General features: G+C 41.1%; 1 protein-coding gene across 1 annotated transcript; it reads right to left on the bottom strand.

The window, feature by feature from the left end:
- Positions 1-4564: 4564 nt before the first annotated feature.
- On the bottom strand, positions 4565-22528 carry aspscr1 (ASPSCR1 tether for SLC2A4, UBX domain containing). Its single transcript, XM_062388725.1, has 17 exons — positions 22425-22528; positions 22165-22220; positions 21367-21481; positions 18291-18391; positions 17416-17473; positions 17253-17326; positions 16560-17118; positions 15933-15992; positions 15584-15723; positions 14681-14762; positions 14521-14587; positions 14116-14178; positions 13394-13446; positions 8722-8773; positions 8524-8593; positions 7838-8025; positions 4565-4873 (listed from the first exon to the last, which is right to left on the bottom strand). Exons 1-17 carry the CDS (start codon positions 22512-22514, stop codon positions 4863-4865), a joined length of 1839 nt encoding a protein of 612 aa, XP_062244709.1. The 5' UTR covers positions 22515-22528; the 3' UTR covers positions 4565-4862.
- Between the last annotated feature and the right edge of the window lie 440 nt (positions 22529-22968).

The following is a 22968-nucleotide window of genomic DNA, read 5'->3' as shown; positions in this document are numbered from 1 at the left end:
CTGCAGGAGAACTACGAGGAGATGCTGAGGTGCAGTGTACTGGAAGAGGAGGCCAGCTTCCAGCAGAGAGAGTATCTGGAAAACAAGCTCAGGAAAACAGAGAAGTGGTTTTTCAATGAGGCGAAGGAAGCACAGAGCCTGCTACTGAAGAGCATTCAGCATCAGGTACATTACATCAGATCATTTAAGATCTTAATGATATGGATTGTACGTTTCTTTCAAGTTTAGACTTTGACGAAGAAAATGTTGACACTTATGTTCTGTCTCTGTCTTTTCAGAATCTCACCTTGGAGACCGACTCGGACAATGTGAAGGTCAAAAAAGAGTAAGAGGAGAAGAAAGTGCAACTGGAGAGAGAGGAAAAGGAGAAGGAGAAGGAGGAGGGGGGAAGTAAGGGGAGGAGCAAGTGGTTCTCCTGTTTTCTGAAGAGAGACAAGAAGGAGAAGAAAGAAACGAATAAGCAGGAAAAGAAAGTGCAAATGGAGAGAGAGAGGAAGGAGAGGAAGGAGAGGAAGGAGAGCAAAGAACTGAAAAAGAGAGAGAAGAAGGAGAAGGAGAAGGAGGAGAGGGGAAGTAAGAGGAGGAGCAAGTGGTTCTCCTGGTTTCTCCTATAAATCCGGAATTAGATCTGTAGATATATTCTTTCATCCACAAAAGAAAAGTTTCATCTGGAGCCAGAAGCGTCACATCTGAGCAATAGAAATCAGAAAAGCAGCGGGGGATATTTAACTTTTCTTCTACCGTCTCTGCTGTTGCCCAGGTGCAAGATGTTATTTTCCGAGGCTACAGTGGGAAGAGAAATTGGTCCGTCTGCTGTGTCTGTGATAGCTTTCTTCCTTCATGATTGCTGAATGTTCGTGGGAATGGGGATGAAAAGAGGGAAACAAACACTTCCTCTGTGATTAAGGGAGAACAATAAAACATGTTTACTACGGACGAGACTGTGTGACGAAAAATCGATCTTTTAATAACTTTGTATCTCCATCTTGTTGTGATGACACTCATCTCAATTTGAAGTTGATCTGATGAAAGCCCTGTTACAAGTTCCTCAAAGTAAAAATTTGGAATATGGCCAAAAAATTGACACTAAATGCAAAATAGCAGGCTTCCTGTTGCGTCTTGCTAATTGCAGCAAAGACTTTTTTGTTTGTCTGGTCATGATACACCTGTGTATCGATTTTCTATAAAATTTCTCCAGAATACGTTAATGTTCACCACTTTCTAACTTTCTTTAGCAAGATAAAGCCCTCAAAAGGCAATTAATTTGGCTGAATAATAATCCTTACAATTTCAATAGGGCCTCACCCTGTCAATGCTCGGGCCCTAATGAGTCAAACACCATTAAAAAAAACTAAACTGAAGGAGAACACATTGTTATTAGCATGTCAAATGCTAATTGCATACAGTGTTTTTGCTGAACGTTTCTTCATCACCTACAGTCAACAGGTAACAAGCTGACCATTAATCATTAATCATTCCCCTGATGAGAATGTTTATCTCATTAATAGTAGACAAAAGGATTGTGTCAGTCTCTGAAGACCCTGTCCTCCTCTGAGTTCAGATTGACTGAGTGTCTTTGTTGTAACTACAGATTATTCCAAAAGGATCACTTACTGTTTCTTTCAAGTCTTTGTTATGAGCTAGGTTAACCACATCCTGAACTCCGGCAACTTCTTCAGGGCGACGTAGATAAACTCCACATGGCCCCGCCGTCTTATGTCCCTCTTGGTGAAGATGTCCATCACCTTGTTAAACATGGCTTTGGGTCTGGCATCTTTCGCCACCCGCTCGAACAGATCATCGTTGGTGATCAGGGACTTTTCCCTCTTGTCATTGTACACTGGTTCCGGCTGACTCTTGGCACAGGCTGGGCTGGCGTGGAAATGTCTCAACACCTACGAGAGAGGTTTTTATTTGTTTTAAATATATTTTTGAATAATCAATAATGAGAGGGGAATTGGTCCTTTGATCCAATAAGAGTGGGCAGGTAGCTTTAGGACCAGCAGCAGCATCACATGGTGAAGATGAAACACGAGAAATGGATTCAGAAGAAGCTGAAGAATTGTACTTAAAAACATTTGAGTCTATTTATTTGTGCTTTTACTTAAATATCTGGACACTTCGCCCACCGAGTATGTAACCAAGTACTGGACCTTCCAAATAGGCCGTTGCCACAAACAGTTACATTTTCCATCATCAGGTCAACACATCCTGAACAATCACTTCAGCCAAATATTTCTTTTCAGGACTTCCTCGCAAGAACAGGCTCTTATTACAAAAACAAATTATACAAACTGCACTCATGACAGACGCGGAATAATCACATAAACTGATTCAGAAAACTTCCCTTCTGTTAATCCCTCAGCTTTATATGTCCTATCGGTCTGTCTCTTGACTCATAAACCCAACGAACTCTTCCCCACAGCAGCTGCCTTCAGCAACCACTTGTCGTTGCCACAGCTGCCACCAGAGGGCGCCATTGTAGCAAAGCAGACACTCCATGTGCTCACACCACAGCTTGTCAATGCAGGCTTTAGCCAATCAGCATCGCCTTCAATATTTTGACTTAAAACAAATAATGGAAAGATAGTTATAGATAGCATTAACTTAGATGTCTTGTTTTTCAAAACAGTTTCTCTGTAATTATAGTTCAGTGGTGTGGGGCAGAATTTGAGAGTAAAGTTGAAACAGTGAGTTAAAAGCTTCGTCACTGACACGCAACCGACACCATGCCTATAAACAGTCTGTGTCAGTGCCCATCGCTTTATTTGGCATCAAAGGCTCCGGGGACAGTTGGAAGTAATTAATTTGCAAGAGGGAGACAGTGTGTGTGTGTGCGCGTGTGACAAGTGGATGGAATGTACTCCTCACACACACACACACACACACACGGGGCATAGAGAGAGAGAGTCCTGCTCCCCTCTGTGTTTGGCCTCTTTTTGAAGCCCCTCCACCATAAGACGAGTGGATGAGGGGCAGGCACGTGTTTCGGTGTGTGTGACGGTGACAGCCTGTGAAGCTGTGGCCACATGCTGCTGGTTGACTGTTACCTTAAGGTGCCCGGATCAGTTGGGGCATGTGAGATGTGTGTACCATGAGGTGCATTGTGTCAGATCAAAGCTGTGGTCGCCATGGATCCAGGAAGGCACCTGAAAAATGTTGAGCAGCTCTTGAATGCTGCAAACACACACCCGCACCCGCATGCACACACACACACACACGCACACACAATGCCTCTGTTGAAGCTGCAAAACCCTTCTGAGACATAACATTGCATATAAGATTATTTTTAATATCTAATTTTCAAATAATTTGTTCCTCATTGTCCTGGAAATTTAAGCAGTTTGTGTATATAAATTCATAAATTTATACAACCCTAAAGTAGAGGGTAGTAACTACAGTAGGTCATGCATGTGATCCTGAGGTCAGCCGGACCAAACGCAGAAACAAGCAGTCTCATGGGCTGGGCTTAACATCACCACTCCAGATTCTAACATATATCTCACAAAACTTCCCATGTAAGAATAATGAGCTACTCTCTTCTCTTCCTGTTGCCATGAAAACTTGTCAACTTATTTTCTTCAGATGTAAAACCCAGTCTGTTTCTAAAGATGGACGACAGATCTCTACTTCCTCCTGTTTAACAATATTAAAACTAAAATATCTGAGATATAAGTTCTGTCATCTTGCTCCATCTTTTGAACAATTTCTACCAATGAAGATTTCAATTTGTGGGAAAGATGCTTTAAAGTTTCAGTATGTAGAACTCAGTGACATCTAGTGGTGAGGTTGCATTTTACAGCTGAATACCCCTCACCTCTAGCCTGGGTGACGAATTTAGCCCCGCCCACAACATTTTCGGTTGGGAACTTCGGTCTGGAGTCGCTCCATTGGGGAGAAATTATGCTCCGAACAGAAACTGTTCGGACCAATCACATTGTCAGGGCGGGCTTTATACGATGATGGACAGATGATCAACCATAGATATGTGATCAGCAGTTACATGATCAACTCCGTCATCAAAGAGCGCTTGGGTTAACTTTGTTTTCCTCAAACATTTCTGCTGCTGAGATGTGTAGATGCTGCCATTGAGTCTGTTTTAGAAGACATCGACAGCGCATTCATTTTGAAAGAGGAACAGAGAACGTGGAGGCGACGCCAAGACTCACATTCTGACTTTGTGAGTATGACAACCTCAGGCTACCTCACCTCACCCTCCCCTTGCAAACATCAGATTCCTGTTGTTGCCTTCAGTTGTCACTCAGAGGGTGTTTAGTTTGTCCACTTTGGACAAACATGGCGGCCACTGTAGAGAGGTCCGGCTCCAGATGTGAATATATAGTATTTAAAATATAAATGGCCCATTCCAGGGTAAAGAAAACAACAATTTGTACGATTCAGATGAAACACATTAGTAAAAACATCACTAGGATGATTTTATATTTAACTTCTGCCAATAGATCCCTTTCACCTATATTTTATTAAGGTGGACCTTTAAGGTGACATTTTCTTTGTCAAGAATAAATGTAACTTTAAACTTCAAGCTAAGACAACGTGAGCCGCATTTTAATTCAACAATCTTTATTCACTTTGTTATGTTTTCAGCTGCTGAATAACAGCAGCCTCTTCAGCACGCTCAACCGGAATGAAACAGCATCAAACTTCATGGCAATTTCTCTTTATCACTCAGATACTCAGTTCATTACTTTGACTTTATGAAAAACTATTAAGCGCAGGCGTCAGGATTAAGTCCACTGTTGTCACAATGTTGAGGCTTTTTCAGAATCGCAGCAAAGGTGGAAGTGCTTTTCTCAGCCTGCAAAGCAGAGCTCTTCAGACGTCTGTGGTCGGTCCTCACAGTCTCACTTCTTACCTGCGCAGGAAAAACAAACACAAATGAATAAACATCAGAGGTTTTTTTTCTGTGTAGAGTTTGCCTGCGTCTGCGTGTCTCCTCCAGCTTCCTCCCTCAGAACATGCAGATTGGGGTTAGGACGATTGGAGACTCTATAGTGACCATTGGTTGACCCTGTGATACACTGGCAAACTGTCGAGGGTGTCCCTGCTTCTCGCCAAATGTCAAAAAGATAACCGCTATAGATAATGGAGGGATGAAGGTATCATACCAGGACTTCTTTGTTTATTAGCTAGAAACCAAAGATCTCTGCACAGACAATGGCCACATATTCTGCTAAATTGTTTGCATCCAGCCAATGTCTATTTATGAAATAAACTCCTCTGTACAATGGAGTATCAGGGTAATTCCGGAATTTAAAAAAAATCAGAGATTAAGAGAATAATGCTGAGATTTAAGAAAAGAGTCATATTAGAAAAATACACTCGTAATTTAAAGAAAAAAAGATGTTCTTAGGAATTAAGCAGCAAGGAGAACCTGTGCTTGTAAGAAATCAACTCCTTCTGGATCAAAAATCTTGAACAAATCTCATTGTTTATTGAGAAACTATTAAACCTCTTTGAATACCAACAATAACCTCAGTCTACCACCACCAAACATTTCCTCCTCCATCTAAGATATATTTCCACTAATTCACTGTGCAGCTCTTTCTTCAGAATAGAGACAGTTTATTGCACAATCTGTTCAAAGTCCTGATATTTATGATGACGTGGATCTGAGGAGCTAACAGATGGAGTATTTTGGAATTCGTGAAAACTTAACTTAAGAGAAACTTCAGAAGTTAATGCAGGTGACAGACTGATATTCCACCTCTAACATGACGGGAAACCTATAATTATGACTTCATTCTTGCAATCTCTGATTAGCTTCATTTTAAGTGGCCCTAATACTCTTTTGTCATACTTCATGTGTATAATACAAAAGAAACAGCTACTTTCAACAGGAACGTTTATACTTATTGTATTCAATGTATGGTACAGGAAAATCCTGTATATACTCTGCGTGCTGCTTCATAATCCGTACTGAATTTGAAACACTGACACTGGATACCCATTAAAAACCATCTTGAAAGCAAGCACTGTATCATCCAGAGACGGCTGCTTTTAAAAAAAAAAACACTGCAACACGAGATGTGTAATAAATCCTGTCATCACAGCACAGACACAAGAGCCATCATCATAATGCAGGAAGGAGCAGAACGTTCTATTCGGGAAGATAAGGAGCATTTTTTGATTTTGCCAGAAGGTCGGCAGATGGTCCTAGAACGGGAGTGTATCAGCTCAGATCTCAAAAATCCTCCAGTGCACATCATTTAACACAGGTTACACTGCAGGACAATTTCGGGGAAGGACACACAGTCTCAAATAGTGTGTGGAAGTCTGTTGAGTGTGTGTGTGTGTGTGTGTGTCATCCGCAGGGTTCCACACATGAAGTCCGTCATTCCAGATTCAAACCCCCCCCTCAGACTTTTCCTTTTAACTTTCCTCATGAAGAAAAAGCAACCACAACTTTCTTAAGAGGGGCACACACACAGACACAGGCACGAACACAGATACGGGCACGAACACACACAGACACAGAGACACACACACAGCAAATTGAGCAATATTATAAACAAAACCATCAATAGTGGTGACTACCAGAAACGCTAGAATAGAACACCAGAGCAGCACCGTGCCTGAACAAACCACAGGGGCTCGTGCTGTGTGATGTGGCCTGAGCAGTGAGATCTCTCCCTGGGCTCCGAGTGTCTGTAGTGGTGTTCTGGGCCGCAGGGGATGGCGATCTGAACCAATTGGTTCATCCAAACACGCATCCTTATCTTCTGAGTCACGAAGAATTCTGCTTTCAAGAAGCTTTTTCTCATGAAATGTGGTTTTGGTGTTTGTGTTTTTTTTTTACCATGACAAAAATCGTGTGGTTAAAAGCCTTCTGTTCTTTCTCGACAGAATTGATCCAATAGATTTGTTTCTGTTGTGTGTTAACGAGTGTTTTAAGAGCTAGTGAGTTTTGTGCGGTTCAAATGAGGTCTGCTGTGTTTACTTCTTTGCTATGTTTGATTTATTCGGGCTGGTGGGAAAGCTGTCAATCAAACGGGGGTGCAGACTTAACAATAGGAAGGAACACTCCTCCGGTCTTGAGAAGATGGTTTGAGGTTGAAAAGGAAAGCAGAGCAAACACTTGAACTATTTGACCCCTGAACCATGTCCACATGTATGTGTTACTTCTATACATGAGTAAGACATAGGTGAAATAATCAGTTACCATCAGGGCTGGGTAGTTCCACCACGGAAAGCACTTGTTTTTGTTTACAGCACATTAACACAGACATGAGCCCTCATCAACAAAAACTCTCAAATCTCATTTTCATTATTGTGATTTTTGTCTACGTCTTCTTTCTGAATGGCTCCTCTTTACATTTGTATTCTTCATCTTCCCTGTCCATCACCTATTAGAAACATCATCAACACGGCAACTCGCTCATTTAAAATGTCCGAGAAATGTTCGTGCTGTATTCTCACCTGGGCATTTTCCAAATATTTTACCAGGGGACAGTTTCAATCAAACCACTTTATCTCATTCATTTCATGAAAAAAAATTAACGTTCGCTTTTCACATTTAAGGGGTTTAATTAATGCCAGGGCAGGAACTTAAATTGTGAGTTTCTCAATAAAGCAACTTTTACGGAGTGCAGAGTGTGTGTTGCATTATGGGTTGTTTGTCTTATATTGTTTGTGTAATGTAGTCAGGTATAAAAGTGTTACTGATGTCTAGTATGACGAGAGGTGACTTGACTTGGTGTGGTCTGACACTCATATGACTTCCTGTTTGCACCTCATACTTTGGAAAAATGAAACAGTGTGAAAACGAGCTGGCAAAGAACCACTTGTCAACATATAACATCACGTGTCCTGTCCTCACCTGGAAGCTTGAGCCACTTGGGCACTTTCCCCAGGTCAGATCTGGTTGTTTTAGCCGCCTGGGTGGGTGCGGATGGGTCTTGCTCATCCTGAGTGGGCCCACTGGTGTCTGACATCTGCTCTGGGGAAGGCAGCGGCTCCTCTGAGTCCACAGAGCTGGAGGAGGGCGTCGGGGACTGGATCATGCAGCTGAGGTAGAAAAAGGTATAAAGAAAAAGGTGGACATTTTTAAGGTGTCACAAGGAACTGCAGGATGTTTTTTTTTGTTTTCTGTAAGTATTTAAAGCACCATTATCTATTGGAAGAGGAGCTGAGCCAGAAATTAAATAAAAAAGTGAGATAAAGATCTAAAAGCGAGAAGGAGTGATGACCTTGTTAAAGAAGCAAGAGGACGACAGGTGGGGGGAGGGGGGGTCACATTAGGGAAATGGGCACTATCTTTAGAAGGAGTGGAAAACTGTGTGTGTGTGTGTGTGTGTGAGTGTGTGTGAAATGAGGGTGCATAAGGACACCTGCTGTTTAGGCAGAACCTCAAAGGCATTCCAATGATGACAGCTTTGTGACAGGAAAATAGGACGGTAGCCGCAGGCTACAAGTGCTTATATAAATATATATATATATATATTTATATATTTAAAAAAATATAAATATACACACATGGCCAGGCGCTCGTTTTGAAATGCATACCTTGCAATGGTCTCATTTGCTTGCAAGGCTGAGACAGAGGATTGAAGGAGTTCCCTCTTTATGTAAAAATCTGTGGAGGAAACAAACAGGCACAAACACAACATTAGCTATTGTTCTGTTATACTACATTCCTTTGTAATACTCCAGTATCTAATTCAAATCGGCATGCGACAGAAAAGAAGAGACCCCATTAACGACCTGTATTATCGTCGGAGCCGAAATAAACCACTGCACCAGGAAACAAGTCGGCCTGCAGACAGAGAGAGAGAGAGAGAGAGAGAGAGAGAGAGAGAGAGATAGAGAGAGAGAGAGAGACAGAGAGGAGGAGGAGGAGAAATGAACAGAAGCCTTCAAAAATGTTTGGCACACGAGTCAATTTATGCAAAACACAGAAAAATCCAAACAAAAGTGGCTCCTGCTGCACACAAACCAAGTGCCGCCGCCACATCCAACACAAAGTCAAGTTGATTTCTGGGGATGATTCATTGCTCGGGGATCTGAAGCAGAGACCATGGTTCTTTGAAGCAAAACCACAAAATGAGCGCCAATCAAATGGTTTGTGAAAACACTTTCACCCCTCAAGCACAAAACTCCTCTCCAGTGATAGTCTTAAGGGTTATAATGGACCAGTCGCAGGCTGATATTATCAACCGTACAATTATGAGGTAGAACCACAGACAGACAGACAGGCAGGCAAGAGGGGCACATGTCTGATTTAAACAGAGAGCAGACAGTGGTTGTAAGAACAACTTCATCTCCTGCTCATGCACACATTCAGATTATCAGGTCAGCAGAAGCACAATGTTGAGTAAATGTTGTGGTTAATACAAACCCTACGTTTCAGCTGGTCGTCACCATGTGGCCAGAGACAGATCCCAAATTCTTTGCATTTATTTAAATAGTTTAAAAAATATATATATATATATCTTCATGATGTAAAACAACCTTTGAACAAATACGCCTCATGATGATGTTTACTATAAATTATATATAAATATAGCCATTTACATTCTAATATGTAGAATATGTATTATATTTGTATTTATAGCTTGTGGTTACACTGTAATTAATTAAATTACATATCTATCATAAGAGTTTGATAACAACATTTTAGCATGTGGGCAGCTGTGGCTCAGGATGTAGAGCGGGTGGTCCACTAACCAAGAAGTCCTTGGGCAGGACACTGAAAACACAAATTGCCCCTGACGGCTGTGCCAGCAGTGTGTGAGTAATGTGTGATACTGTATATACTGTATAAATGGCAACACTGTTAAGTGCTTTGAGTGGTCATCAAACAAGAAATGATCTGTATAAAACACAGACCGTTTAGCATTTGGAAACATTGCCATTTTTTATATTGATGTTTATTACCTTATCAATACAATGATGGTTCTCACAGAAACTCTGGACATTGATTTGTCAGTTTTACAAAACAGGCACCTACCCTGAGTCCCTGTGTGTTAAACTTCACCCATGTATCTTTTTTTTGTTTGATTGATGACCTCATGTTAGCAGTTTGATGTTCGCCGGGTGCAGTCGTCCTCTGCACTTTCAGACCTTTATGATAAAACACTTTTTAACAGCTTTTCAACAGATGTAAAACATGAGCAGTTGAGTGAGTTTCTGCTTGAGAACACCAGCGGACACAAGACTTAATAAACCTCTTGGATGTGGTGCATCATAGTATAATCTCATATGGTTATATAATATTTTTAGAACCATAAAGTTGGCGCCTGGCTGTTCACATGGAACACACATTTCTCAGCCCCAGTCAAACACCAATTCTGCTTTCTCCGCTTGTTGGTGTATGTAACCCGTTCAGTGTACTGGTTTGGGAGTAAATGATGATGGTCTTCATAGCCCCCCCCCCTCTCTCTCTTTCTCTCTCTCTGTCTATCCGCTTGTGTGCTTGTAGTGGATGGGAAGAGGGGGACATTTAATTATGTGATTGGGAAAATTGGGGAAATCAAAACTCTAGGACATCGCAGCCCATGTGAACCACACAAAGATAGGGTCAGGGTTAGGATAGGGTTAGCCTGGCTTTCCTGGCGCAGCACCAAGGAAATTAAATGAAAGGGTCCATTCGATTTCTTTGGAGGAAAATGAATCGTTTAGATTAATCGACTAATCTGTAAAATAGTTGACAGATTTATCGATAGAAAAATGTTCGTTAGTGGCAGCCCTAGTCAAATGATTTGCTCTCTAACACTATCACATATGAAGCCTTCATTTGCTCATTAGAGATGACAATTACAAGATTCCTCTCTCTAAATCAGTTGGCTTGAAACATTAAAGCGGGCCTGAGCCTGCGTTTGGAACCATATCCTGGATCTAATGTTAGCTTAGTTACCTAATACATGGGAGCTGCTGGTGACGGTGAGCTACAGCATCATTGGTCTTGTCCGCCGACAACATCAGAAGTTGTTGGTACTGTAAAGCCGGTGAAACATTTTCCAGGAATCTTATCCCCAAGCTGTTTCTAACCAGCAGTGTAAAAAGAGAAGGTATGACCGTGGCTGGGATTAGGTGGGTTTACCCTCCGCCACAACCTGTCATGCATGCACGCACGATGTCCTTTCTGTCTTTGTCCCCCTTTAACCTCACTAACTGGTTGCTAAATTGGGACGTGCTGGCCTAATTGCTATTATCACAGTCCTGTGAGCAGGAAACAATGTGTTACAGTGAAACTACGGACATTCCTGCAATCCTGATAACTCTGGCAGCCACACTTCCAGTCGGCATACGACAGGGCAGCAGAACAAGATCTGTGTGTGTGTGAGTGTGTGTTTGTGTCTGTGTGAGAGAGGGAGAGGGGGGGAGAGAAGAGAGAGAGAGCATGAAAAATATATAAGAGAGGAATGAAGAGAGAAAAAGAAAACGAGGCAGAGCAAATCCTGATGGAGGACAGAGGGAGACACGGATGAGGGAGGGGACGCCTGGTATCAAAGGGCTTCTGGGTTGGGAAACATTCCTTTCTTGACATGATACAAAGTGATTAGTGTGTGTGTGTGTGTGTGTGTGTGTGTGTGTGTGTGTGTGTGTGTGTGTATGAGTGAGAGACAGACATAGTACATAAGCATGTGTTTTTATGTAAAAAATAAAAAAAGATTCTTTGAGTGTGTCAGAGATTGATGTATTGATGAGGAAATGGAGTCAGACTAAAGTGTGTGTGCACGACATGACACCAAGTGGAATAAAGATTTTGTTTTTATGCAATTTAATGCTTTTAAGTCCCTAATGGACAGAGACATGGTGGTGACGACGGAAGGGGTGGAGGGGGGCTGGGGCACAAGAGAGGGATAGTAGGGGTGGTGTAGTTGGGGTACAGGAGAGGGGCGTGTAGTGAAAAACAGACACAGAGGGTTCAAAGAGGGACAAAAACATGAAAAACAAAGCGACAGATGACTAACATCACAGCATCAGATTGGATTCAGAAAAGGTGGCACCAGAAGGACACACGCACACTAACACCCATTTTAAAGTGAGCTTTTCACCATCATTATCTTTTGTCCCTCTGAGGAGCTGAACTTTACTTCGACACGATACATCACTTGAAACGACTCTCTCTTCCTCCACCTCATTCCTCCACTTCTCCACTTGTCTGCTTCAGGTTCCACGATATAACAAGGTGGGACTTGAGCACTCTTTAGTGCATCAGTCAATGTGACTATTAATTATGGCATTAAAGCAAAGATCAAATGCACGTTGACTTGACATGAATAGGTTATTAAGCTTAAGTTAAATTGATGCATCTTTGTCCCCTTATCTCAATTTGATGTGATGTTGCAAATTAAGCTGCTGCGAGGCCAGAACAATTATAAGAGTGTGTGTGTGTACCAGAGAACAACTTTTTATGTTTTTTAATTTGTATCTCTTTGCTCTGGATTCTAACTGTGCAGATTGCTCTGAACTCGAAAGCAACAAAACATCAAGGCTGCCCATTGCTCCGAGTGTATGTGTGTGTGTGAGTGCGTGTCAAGATCAAAGCGGGGCCTGTATTAACCCCATGTGCCAGCCTGGGAAAAATCAAGCCCAGCTGGGGTCAAGGACAGTGGAGAGAGGGGGGGAACAAGTGTGAGAGTGTGTAGGAGCGAGAGAAGAGGGGGAGAATGGGAATGTGCTAAGGCTTTGAAGAGGAGAGAGCGACCAGCAGATACATTTTACAGTCAGTCTGTGCATGTGTGTGTGTGTGTGTGTGTGTGTGTGGATGCATGGGATTCTTTTACTTTAGTCATGAGGTCTGAAAACCAGTAGCCTACTATGTTTGTGGGGTCCAATAGCCTTTAGGAGGACAAGTTAAAAAACAAAACAAAACTGTGAGTCAAATAGTTGTGTTTTGGAGATTGATGCTACATCCAAATTACTATGTTTTAATCTGAAAAAGCATCAACTCTGCTACAGCTACGCCTGGTGTCTCCAAAGTATTTGAGCCGTTAAGACAGCTGCTCCCTGATTTAGTTAGAAAACTCCTGGGCAGCACTTTAGTCTTAGAAACTAAGACGTCTGAAAACAATGAAGTAGACACTCACAACAACTTGCATTAGCCTCGGCTACCATTGTAGAACACAACATGGATAATCAGTTAGAAGCCTTGCTAACTGTAGTCTTTGCTAACAGCTGTTGTACGGTTAAATTCTGAATTTTACAATTATTCAAGCAATCTGGGACAATTCCAATGTCAAGTGGAACACACATGCCTTCCTGTTTGCATTCACATACCTAGAACATGCGAGTGGTAATGCGGATGGGTGGTAAAATTGAAATGTTGGAAAAATGCTTGTGTGGAAAGAGATCATTTTAGTTTGAAAACGCAGTGTGATGTGGTAAAGTGATGTCTTCATACTCAAAACTTCAATGTGAGGTCTCTTACCTGGAAAAGTGAAGCTGAAGGGTCGTCCAGAATGGTTTTTGGGGGTGTGATGACTGAAACAAAGTTTTAAAGCAAAAACTGGGTTAATTACAGACTGGACTGGGAACATTCTTACTAATGAACACGAATCCTAGAACCAATGGAAATGTATATTTGTCACAGTTATTAGAAAATGGACAGAAATTATTGATGTAGACATGTAGTGTGTTAAACTTCAGGGTTTCCCAAAACAATATGATCAGTTGTCATCTATTAAAAATGCTGAGGAACATTGAACAGATTCAACTTCTTTATTTAGGAAACAATGAATAAAAGCAACCCAGGGAGGAACCCATTAAACTCTGGGGCAGATCCGGATCAGGGGGCTGATTCAGGAATTTGTCTATTATTTTGTTCAACAAAGGGCATTTTTCAACATATTAATTTATTTCTTCATTATTCATTGATAGTGTTGATAATTCATCTGCGTGTTTAAAACCTGTCTGACTATCTGACCGCTACTTGCTGCAACATTATTCTGATGGGTGCAATGTTATCATTACTGAAGAAAATTGGTCAAAGCTATAAGTACAAGGCCTGAGTTAATAAACCAGGACTATTCTGTAAATAGACAAAGTGTAAATAGAGAGAACTATAATTCAATGAAACGTTTAAACCTATCCAAAGATGCTACATAGTAAATGCTGGTGCTTGATGATGTTCTGAAATGAAAGGAAACTTACACAGGTAGAAACTAAGCTGAGGATTCTCCAGATGACTCCTCACAAAGCTCCTCACTGTATCAACTGGACAGAAAACACATGGGACATGCATCATTATGCATCAACAAACAAACTGTGTGGAGTTGAGAAAAATATATTTTTCTGATGGAATTTCCCTTCAATTTGTTGTTGTGCTGCTTGTGTTGTTGCTGTTGGGGCTGAGATGGATCTAATCCCTGGAATTACAGACCTGTCTCATTCTTTCTGTCTCTCTGTCACTCTGGTGTGGCTACGCGCATACATGTGGTGAGGAGGCCGCAAGTAGCTTGAACATTGCTGCCATACCTGTGGCTAGCCAGCTGAAATGAACACTCTCCACATGGCATACACAAACATACACAGACACACAAAAGGAAATGCACACACCTGTCTCCAGGGGCCTGAAGAAGCCTTGTAGGACATGTCTGTCTGGAAACTGGACCCTCAGGACCACCTGGAGGCACACAGGCAAAGAGTGTTCATTGTGAAATCGGTGCATTTCACACAAGCAAAAGACTTGGTCGCTATTTATTTGTCTCTTACTCACTTTGGGATATCTGTACATCTTCTCCTTCATCTGGTTTTCTCTCAGAGATTTAGTCATCAGTGGAGCCTCCTCCAAAACCTTCCTACAGAAAGAGACGGACCGGGTTATAATGAAATGAGCTGTGAGACACAAATGCAGGTTTTAATAACAGTTATATAAAAGATGAACAGAGAGGAGAAAGAGGAGAAATTTCTTCTTCTGCCTTGACTATTGTGTGGCCGGATATGTGTGTGTACGTGTTGGCGGTAGAAATGAATTGCTGTGGTCGGCTTAATTCCCCCCTTGGTAATTGTAGTCACTCAAACAGTAGTAGCGTCGGCATGATGCAGCCAGCTAAGTCAATATAAAAGGAGATTAAAGGATGTACACGTTGGGGTCTCGACCTGACGGTGTTTGGGTGATGGCTGGAAGGTAAACATCTACACACAACAGCTTACCAATTGCTCCCTGTATGACAAATTTAGAAGCTTTTGAAGTGTGCGTTGTGTCTTATGAATGAGAACATGCTTGAAAACACCAACACACAATGGTTCAGCAGCTGTGGTCTACAGCAATCACATCCAGAGTAAACTCGCCTGCATCTGTTTTGAAGAAGCTCTCATAAATAAATAAAAAACTTCAAACTCACAATAAATAAAAACTTCAAAACACACACAGCCATGCCCGACACTCTCCCTGCCTATGGCCTCTCATCATCATCGCTATGGTATTCTGCAATTAAAGATTATACATGGACCAAACACCGCAGGACCAAACGCCAAACTGACTAATTATCTGTTACAAACAGAGCGGGATCATGTTTTGTCTGGATGTGTTTCAGCAGTAACAAATTATTTACACTGACTATCACACACAGCCCTCTGACCTTTCGTCAACAACCTCCATTCACATCCTCCTCCTCACCTCTCGCTCTTCAGCTGGGCGAAGCGCTTCCGCACGTCATCCACTGTTATTTCAAAGAACTCGTCTGGCAGATCCCTATGGTCCGCAGACTTACGGGACATGGAGTCCAGGTGGTAGATGAGAGGCTCCCTCTCCACTGGCTGCAGAGAGAAAGTCATAGAATGAAAGGATGGAGACGGAAAAAAGACGACACTGATGGTTACATGTGAAGCACCCTGAAATGTCCTGGTTATGTCTGTAATTATAATAAGTTACAAATATCAATGTCTGTCCATTCAAGTTGGAAATCCATAAAACGAGAAGTAGATAAGGAGTTTAAAGAGCAGAAACTTATGACACAAATGTTTACCTCCAGGAACTCCTCCCCATGATCCATGTCGTCATCGGGCTGGTTGGCAGTGACATGACCCTATGAAAGGAACAGAAAAGCCTTTAAGTTTTAACCTGTAACATGTGAGGAGACTTTTTTTGTCTTTTTTGTCCAACGGTAAACTATGAACTTTTAATCCTAAAAAAAAGGAATCTAGATAAATCTGTCAATGGGGAAAAGGAATTTTTTAAAGTTATATTGATTCAAGCTGAGCTTTATTTCCAGTCTATTTCTACACTGTCCACTATTAAACAGAAAAAAATAATCTTTCGAAGTCTCAGATATAAGCGATGACTCTTCATAAATTTAATAACTAGACAATCTTTCCTTTAAGCTCAGTTTAAGATATGATTTATTTAGCTGTTTAGCTATGAAGCTGTTAGAGGATCACACCCTCAAATTATATGATTATATTTGCATGGTTGTTACTGGTTTTGGAATCAACCTCATTACTTAAAAAATGAGCTCTGTGCCAGGTTTTCACTTAAAAGATAACTTTGATAATTTGTTACATGTTCAAAAGCCCTCATTCGCTCAGAAAACAGTATCAAATCATCCTAAAACAAGATTTTCTTGATTCGCTCTTCTTGTACTGAGAAGTCTCACCTTGGTGCCCGAACCGTGGCTGGATTTGGCTTTCTTGGCTTTGGGTGACTCCACTGCCAGAGCGGACAAAGACGGTGATCGTCCGACTGCTCCTCCCGCTGGACCCCCGAGGCGCTGACCGCCTCCAGAGAAGGGGATGAATGGGGCTAGGGGAGCGGGGGACGCAGATGAAGATGCATGAGAGCTTAGTCCTGATGGCCCTGCTTCCTCGCCATCATTTTCTGAGACACTTCTCTCCACAGGGGCGACTTTTGGCCGTACTGCATCCTTGGGGTTCAGAACCTCTTTCTGTTTTACAGGAACTTCCTGTTGAACAGGAAGTGAGCTTGCAACAGAGGCAGGAGTTGGCACAGGCCGGGTATCCATTGGGCTATCAGGCCTCGAATTTTTAACTTGCTCGGCTGTTGTTGACGTCACTGGATGTGATGAAGCAGGATCGGGCTGTGATGATGTGCTATGGAGGGTTTCCTTGGCAACAGGCCTGGTTGGAATAGCAGCTGTTTCAATGGCTTCTCTGTCATCTTCCTTTCCAAGAGATTTGTCCTTTTTGAGTAAAAACCTTAAAAAGAAAAACATCAGTCAGGCTCTAGTTTACATGATAAGAACCCACTTCAAACTTGACTTAGTTTTTTGAATAAATCATTATTAAAAGCACACAGAACGCGTGTAAAAGATTTAAAACAAGCAAGTTACCGGACAATGGCACTTCCTCCTGTGAGACCCAGTGACTTCAGTGTGGTCTTCTTTAGTGCTTCTTCCCCACTCACCTAAAACATGTACACACACACAACCAGTTGTGTTACCATAAAACCTATGTTCCATGTCATGAAAAGGGAGTTAAAGGAACCTTCCATACCTCATCTCTCATGTAAACACATACAGGAGTGGATCCTGACTCCGACAGCCCTGAAACACTGGAATAAGTTGGTGACAGGATGAGAAAGAGATATCAAGATTAATGATGATTGATTTTTATGTGCTTAAGCTGTGAGTAAACAAAACACAGGAGAGACTCTCTTGTTGAGGGAAATCAATTTCTGTGACTTTACAACAAAACCTCATGTGTAGCAGTGGCATGCTGTTTGCATGTGTAAACCATGTGTGCACAATCTCGTGTAGAAACTGACTGAACCATAAACGTTTTATTATTGTTTCTGAAACATCTAAGCTTACCCCTCTGCTTCACAACATTCCCAGAGCTTTTCTTACGCTGGTGTGGAGCTAAAATTAATTTCATGGAAGTGTAACTTCCTTGGAAAAGGATTAGGATACGGAGTGATGTCATTTAATAGAGATGAGATGAGGGCTGGACAGCAATTGAGCACCTGGGACCTCACAGCTGGAACTACTGAGTAACAGCTGCATGTGTGTGTGTTTAAATGAGCAGTGGTGATGTGTGGGAAAGAGCAAACTTCAGAAGACGAGTGGTGAGAAGAAAGCATGGTATCTAACACAGCGTTGCCTGAACTCATTCCTGCACAATGACCACCTTCACCTTTTGGAAAGTCAAGGAAAACACGCAAACACACACACACACACACACACACACACACACACACACACACACACACACACACACACACACACACACACACACACACACACACACACACACACACACACACACACACACACACACACACACACACACACACACACACACACACACACACACACACACACACACACAGACACACAGACAGAAACTTTGCACATGCACAGCACACACACCTTATCGGAGGGAAATGTGTGAGCAGCTCCCACAGACTTTGTCCACAGGAGAAGGAACCCTGGAGCCGAGAGCCGTCCTCCATCTGAAGAGCAATCCGCACCTGAGGGATATGAAACCACAACTGTATTTTATATGTGAAAGACAAAAATAGACTGCACACACAGATCAAAATGATCTCTTGAGCAGCGGCTCTAACGTTACTACATCCAGTGTGTAGGAACTGTAATGGTGTGATAAAGATGTGACAGATGTGTCCTGAATGGATCTGATCCACAATTATATCATAAACGAATCCAAGGCCACATGATTTTTAGATTTGTTATCCTTTACCAAAGAGGACATGCTTTGAACCCAGTCCTGTGGGTTAGTTTCTCAGCAGGATTACGCAAAAACGACTGAATGGATTTCTACGTTGTTCGAAGGACGGGACTTGTTCTAAGGAAGAACCCAATTCATTTTGGCGCACAGCAAATCAAAGGGGCAGATGTAGAAAAAAATTTAATCACTTCTATGAAATTGCAAGATTGAACTTCTTTTCTGACATTTCCACTGATTTGCAGGAAATAATTTATGAATCTTGAGATAAATCACGGACATCCATGGAAATATATTCACTCAACTTATAAAATAGTAAATAAGAAGAAAAAAGCTAAACACACATATTTCAAACATATGTCCAGCTGAATAGAACTCATTAGAAAAGTGGATAAAAACTGGTCCTCAAACATTTCATATTGTAGGATTGTGTGAAAGAAGTTACAGAAAAAAGGAAATGCACTATATTATGCATCAACTCCCTATTTCGTAGCTCTTGGCTCAACAATCTCAGTCAATTATGCAGGAGAACAATTCTTTGCAAATCAAACTTGATTAAGCTGCACATCTGGACCTGTCTCCGTCTGACGAAGAGCAACCCCAGACATCAGACATTTTTGGTGTTGTTCTTTCTTTGTCTGAGTGACTCAACAAGTTGTTTGTGTTTACTCAGCAACCACGTAGTCCAGCACACAATAACCTGCTGAATGTCTTTGTCGGCACACCGGGAGAGATGAAATGAGCGCCATGGCTGTAAACGGTCAAACATGAAACTCTCTTGTACACCGGCTTGGCTGACGTTAACACTCTGTGTGTGAGGATCTGTACGGTGCAACGGTGAGAAGTCTGAGTGCATCATATCTGTGAGGTATCAATGCTCAACCATCCATTAAATGAATAAGAACGAGAGATCAAACCCAGCCGGGATTTAACAGCTCAGATTATGATGCCATGATGTCATAGGAAACTACAGCTCACTACAACAAAGTGTTTTTGGATGCAAATCAGAGACAGAGAGCACAGATGGAGAATTCATCCATTTTCAGGTAATGACAGTAAAAAGACCTAACACCATAATATTGGAACAATATTGATTTTGAAATTGCAGGATACATATCATCTGGGATGTTTTTCCCCAGAGATAATTATGGGTATTATGTGCGTTGTTGACGAAGAGGAATTTCCTTTCTTTCCAACTGATACGTCCTCTTTGGTCGGTTTTAGTTTTGGCCAACTTAAAGTTCTCTCACACTGCTGTCATGGCACCTGTGCCCATGTTTCTGTGTGGCATAGATTCTCTGCATTTTTATACAGGGTTTCTTCACACCTGTCAGAATTTAAATCTTTAGGTGACAGTCACTATAGGGGATATTGAGTATGAATCATGAGAATAAATTAGGAAAAAATTGAATACAAAGGCTTCTAAAATAGGCACATTGTTTGACTAGTGATCTACACACTGTGGCCTTCACAGCAACTAGATCTTAACACATCACTACAGCGCTCTAACTACAGATGAAACAGTTTGAAGTTTCAAAGTGAAATTCTCTGTTAAAAACTGTAATGTTTCAAATAGAAATTATCATAAAAACTGTGTTTAGCTACTAAATAAAAATAAAAAATACTGCTCAACATTCACCAAATTCTGTGCATCCAGTAATGTTGGCTTATTAGCAATCACTGAAAACATGGTGGAAGGCGTTTACACCACTCCAGATGTTTTTCAGCCGTCGGACTAAGTCTGAAGTGTGATCATATTTAGCTTTTATAAGAGTCCTGAAAGAAACCTGATTGAAGATGGTCACCTTGTCTGCATAACATGCAGAAAGATCATTTCAAAACACATTGAAATCAAAAGAGTTAACTATCCTAGTCAGTCTGTCTAACATGCTCATCCCTTTTCAATAATTAAACTAAAGCATTCAGAGTTAACAAATCTTGTAACTACACTTCACATATTTGTGCTGCTGTGATTAACATGTGGCTTTACTCACCCATTAGACATGATAACATGCTACATAGTTTATGCACATAACACATTTTTCTCATTTAAAATTCCAACAGTGGTTTTTTTAAGTTTTTCAGCAGTAGAAACAGTGTTGTGTGTGGGTGTGTGTGTGTGAAAGAGAATAATAACAGAAATAATAGCAATCATAATTCAACAACAGCAATTTTGAAGCATTTAATAATAATAATAATAATAATAATAATAATGATATAATGTTGATAACCATGATAATTTTTGGTCACTATAATAGTGTTATAAAAGATTTATTCTATTCACCACCATAATCAAAACAACAAATAAGTGAGTAAGTCTTTAGGAAAATTGCTGTTCATCCCTCCAGTCGCATTCAGAGACTTGGAGAGTGTCTGTTTGTTTTTCTTTTGTTTGCTGGTCCATACTGACTCAGTCAACCAATACAGTATTTCAAACATATTTAACATTTCTACATAACTAAATGACACCTAACAAAGGGACTATGTATGGATCCAATTCAATGAGATGTGCTAATGAGGAAAACTTACAGTTTCATGCTTTACTAAATCAGACCTGGAAACCACACCTCTGTGCTCTGATTAGCAGAAAATGTTACACATTGTTATTCAATAATACAGTTACTACTATTATGTCATTATAATGTGATCAGCCACAACAATTTGACACCGCTATCATACTCTCTGTCCCGATTCATCTCTCATTCACTCACACACTCACTCACACACTAACACACTCACACGTCTTATATTGGAACTAACCTGGCTCTCGGCTGCAGATTGTTTCCTTGTACTTGTAACCATTTCCAGTTTAGCATTATTGGGCAGGTTGGCAAACCTCAATTGCAGCGTCAGGTCGATAAGAGTCCTCTGAAACCTGTCGTTGGATGATGACAGAGGTGAAATATGCGAGCATCACCATGTAATACTTTTTTTGCTTTTTGATAATCAGAAGAACCAAAATATCTCTCATCTAGAACTGCTGAAAGCTTAAGAAGAAAAAGAAAAGGATCCAGGCACTGAGAGCAAGTTAGGTCAGTGCATTAAAAATAAGAAACACATTTTGCTTTATCAAACATTACATCTCACACATGAGATACTAAACCTGATTCAGTTCACACACATGGTTTAATAATATCACTGCCTTAGAGATATTTAAACTGGTTAAACGTACTGGATTGTTTTTACAGTCATGGGCATGAAGTAAAATAACAGTCTATTGACAAGGAATAAAACACGTTGGCTTCTAAATATAACAAGGATTTTGCACATAAGCTGCCAATTTACCTGTTCTACACTACAGACACGACGAAAGGGGTCATTTGGCTACAAGAAACGTTTCATTTTCACAGACCCATATATTTACTGTCACCAGGGACATAGAGTTACATTTTTGTTCACGTCATGACTGTGACAGCAGCTGTGGACGTATATAAACCCGGAAATACAACTTTAAGAGGCAACCCGTCCATTACACACTGACGACTGGAGGCTAGTACTCATTCAGCTCATGTACCAGCACTCTGACAGCTACAAGAACCCACTGTCAGCCTCACTCACTTCAAACCGTAATCGTCTGGGTTGAATCCATGTTTTCTGCACACGTCCTCCAGCACCTGCGGGTGACACAGAGCAACGTTCATCACACAAAGCAGCTTCATGTTGTGGTTTCATCAGAAACTGATCTGTCACTGGCTAGCTGCTGCTAGCCGAACATGCTAGCTCAGAGGAGAACAGTTCGCGCGCTGGAAAACTGACGAACAGACTGTAACCACGTTTTAATGTCAGACAACGTGTAACGTGCAGTAAACACGAGTTACCTTCAGTAACGGGGTGTTTGGAGCCACTTTGAATGCTTCTCGTCTCCCATTTGGAGTGAGGATCGTCACAGCTGTACCGCTGGCTGCCATTGTGTGCCGTGACGTCACAGTGTTTGTTTGAAAAAACTTTATTGACTCTAAACCGTCACAATGATTTAAAGGGTCAGTTCAGCTAAATTGTATGGGTTATACAGATTATAACAGATAAATTCTAGGGGACTAAGATGAGGCATTGATTTCACATGCGATCAATAATAATAATAATCATCACCTTCTTTATTTTTAGGTCACTCTAATTAGTTACAAAGTTACTTCACAAGAGAATAAAAACAATTAAACAACAATAACATTTGAAAAAAATGCGAACAATACAAGGAAGATTAAACTATTTATTTATTTCAGTTTTAAAAGAGTTTGTTCAATGAAAAAACTTTGATTTATGTCCACTTAACTAATTATGATGAAACGTTTAACATTTACTGTATATATATATGATTTTCTCTCTCTCTCTCTCTCTCTCTCTCTCTATATATATATATATATA

Source organism: Platichthys flesus, chromosome 5 (genome assembly GCF_949316205.1).
Source record: "Platichthys flesus chromosome 5, fPlaFle2.1, whole genome shotgun sequence".
Taxonomy (NCBI): domain Eukaryota; kingdom Metazoa; phylum Chordata; class Actinopteri; order Pleuronectiformes; family Pleuronectidae; genus Platichthys; species Platichthys flesus.
The sequence above is the reverse complement of the archived record's forward strand: the minus strand, read 5'-3'. Positions and strand labels throughout refer to the sequence as shown.

Excerpts from the sequence above, each read along its gene's own strand:
- aspscr1 (XM_062388725.1), bottom strand. The coding sequence starts at position 22,514 with ATGGCAGCCAGCGGTACAGCTGTGACGATCCTCACTCCAAATGGGAGA. Across the intron at positions 21,482-22,164 it reads CCAGACGATTACGGTTTGAA|GTTTCAGAGGACTCTTATCG; the intron begins GTGAGTGAGGCT and ends ATCCAACGACAG. Across the intron at positions 13,447-14,115 it reads TCAGCTTAGTTTCTACCTGT|TCATCACACCCCCAAAAACC; the intron begins GTAAGTTTCCTT and ends ACTTTGTTTCAG.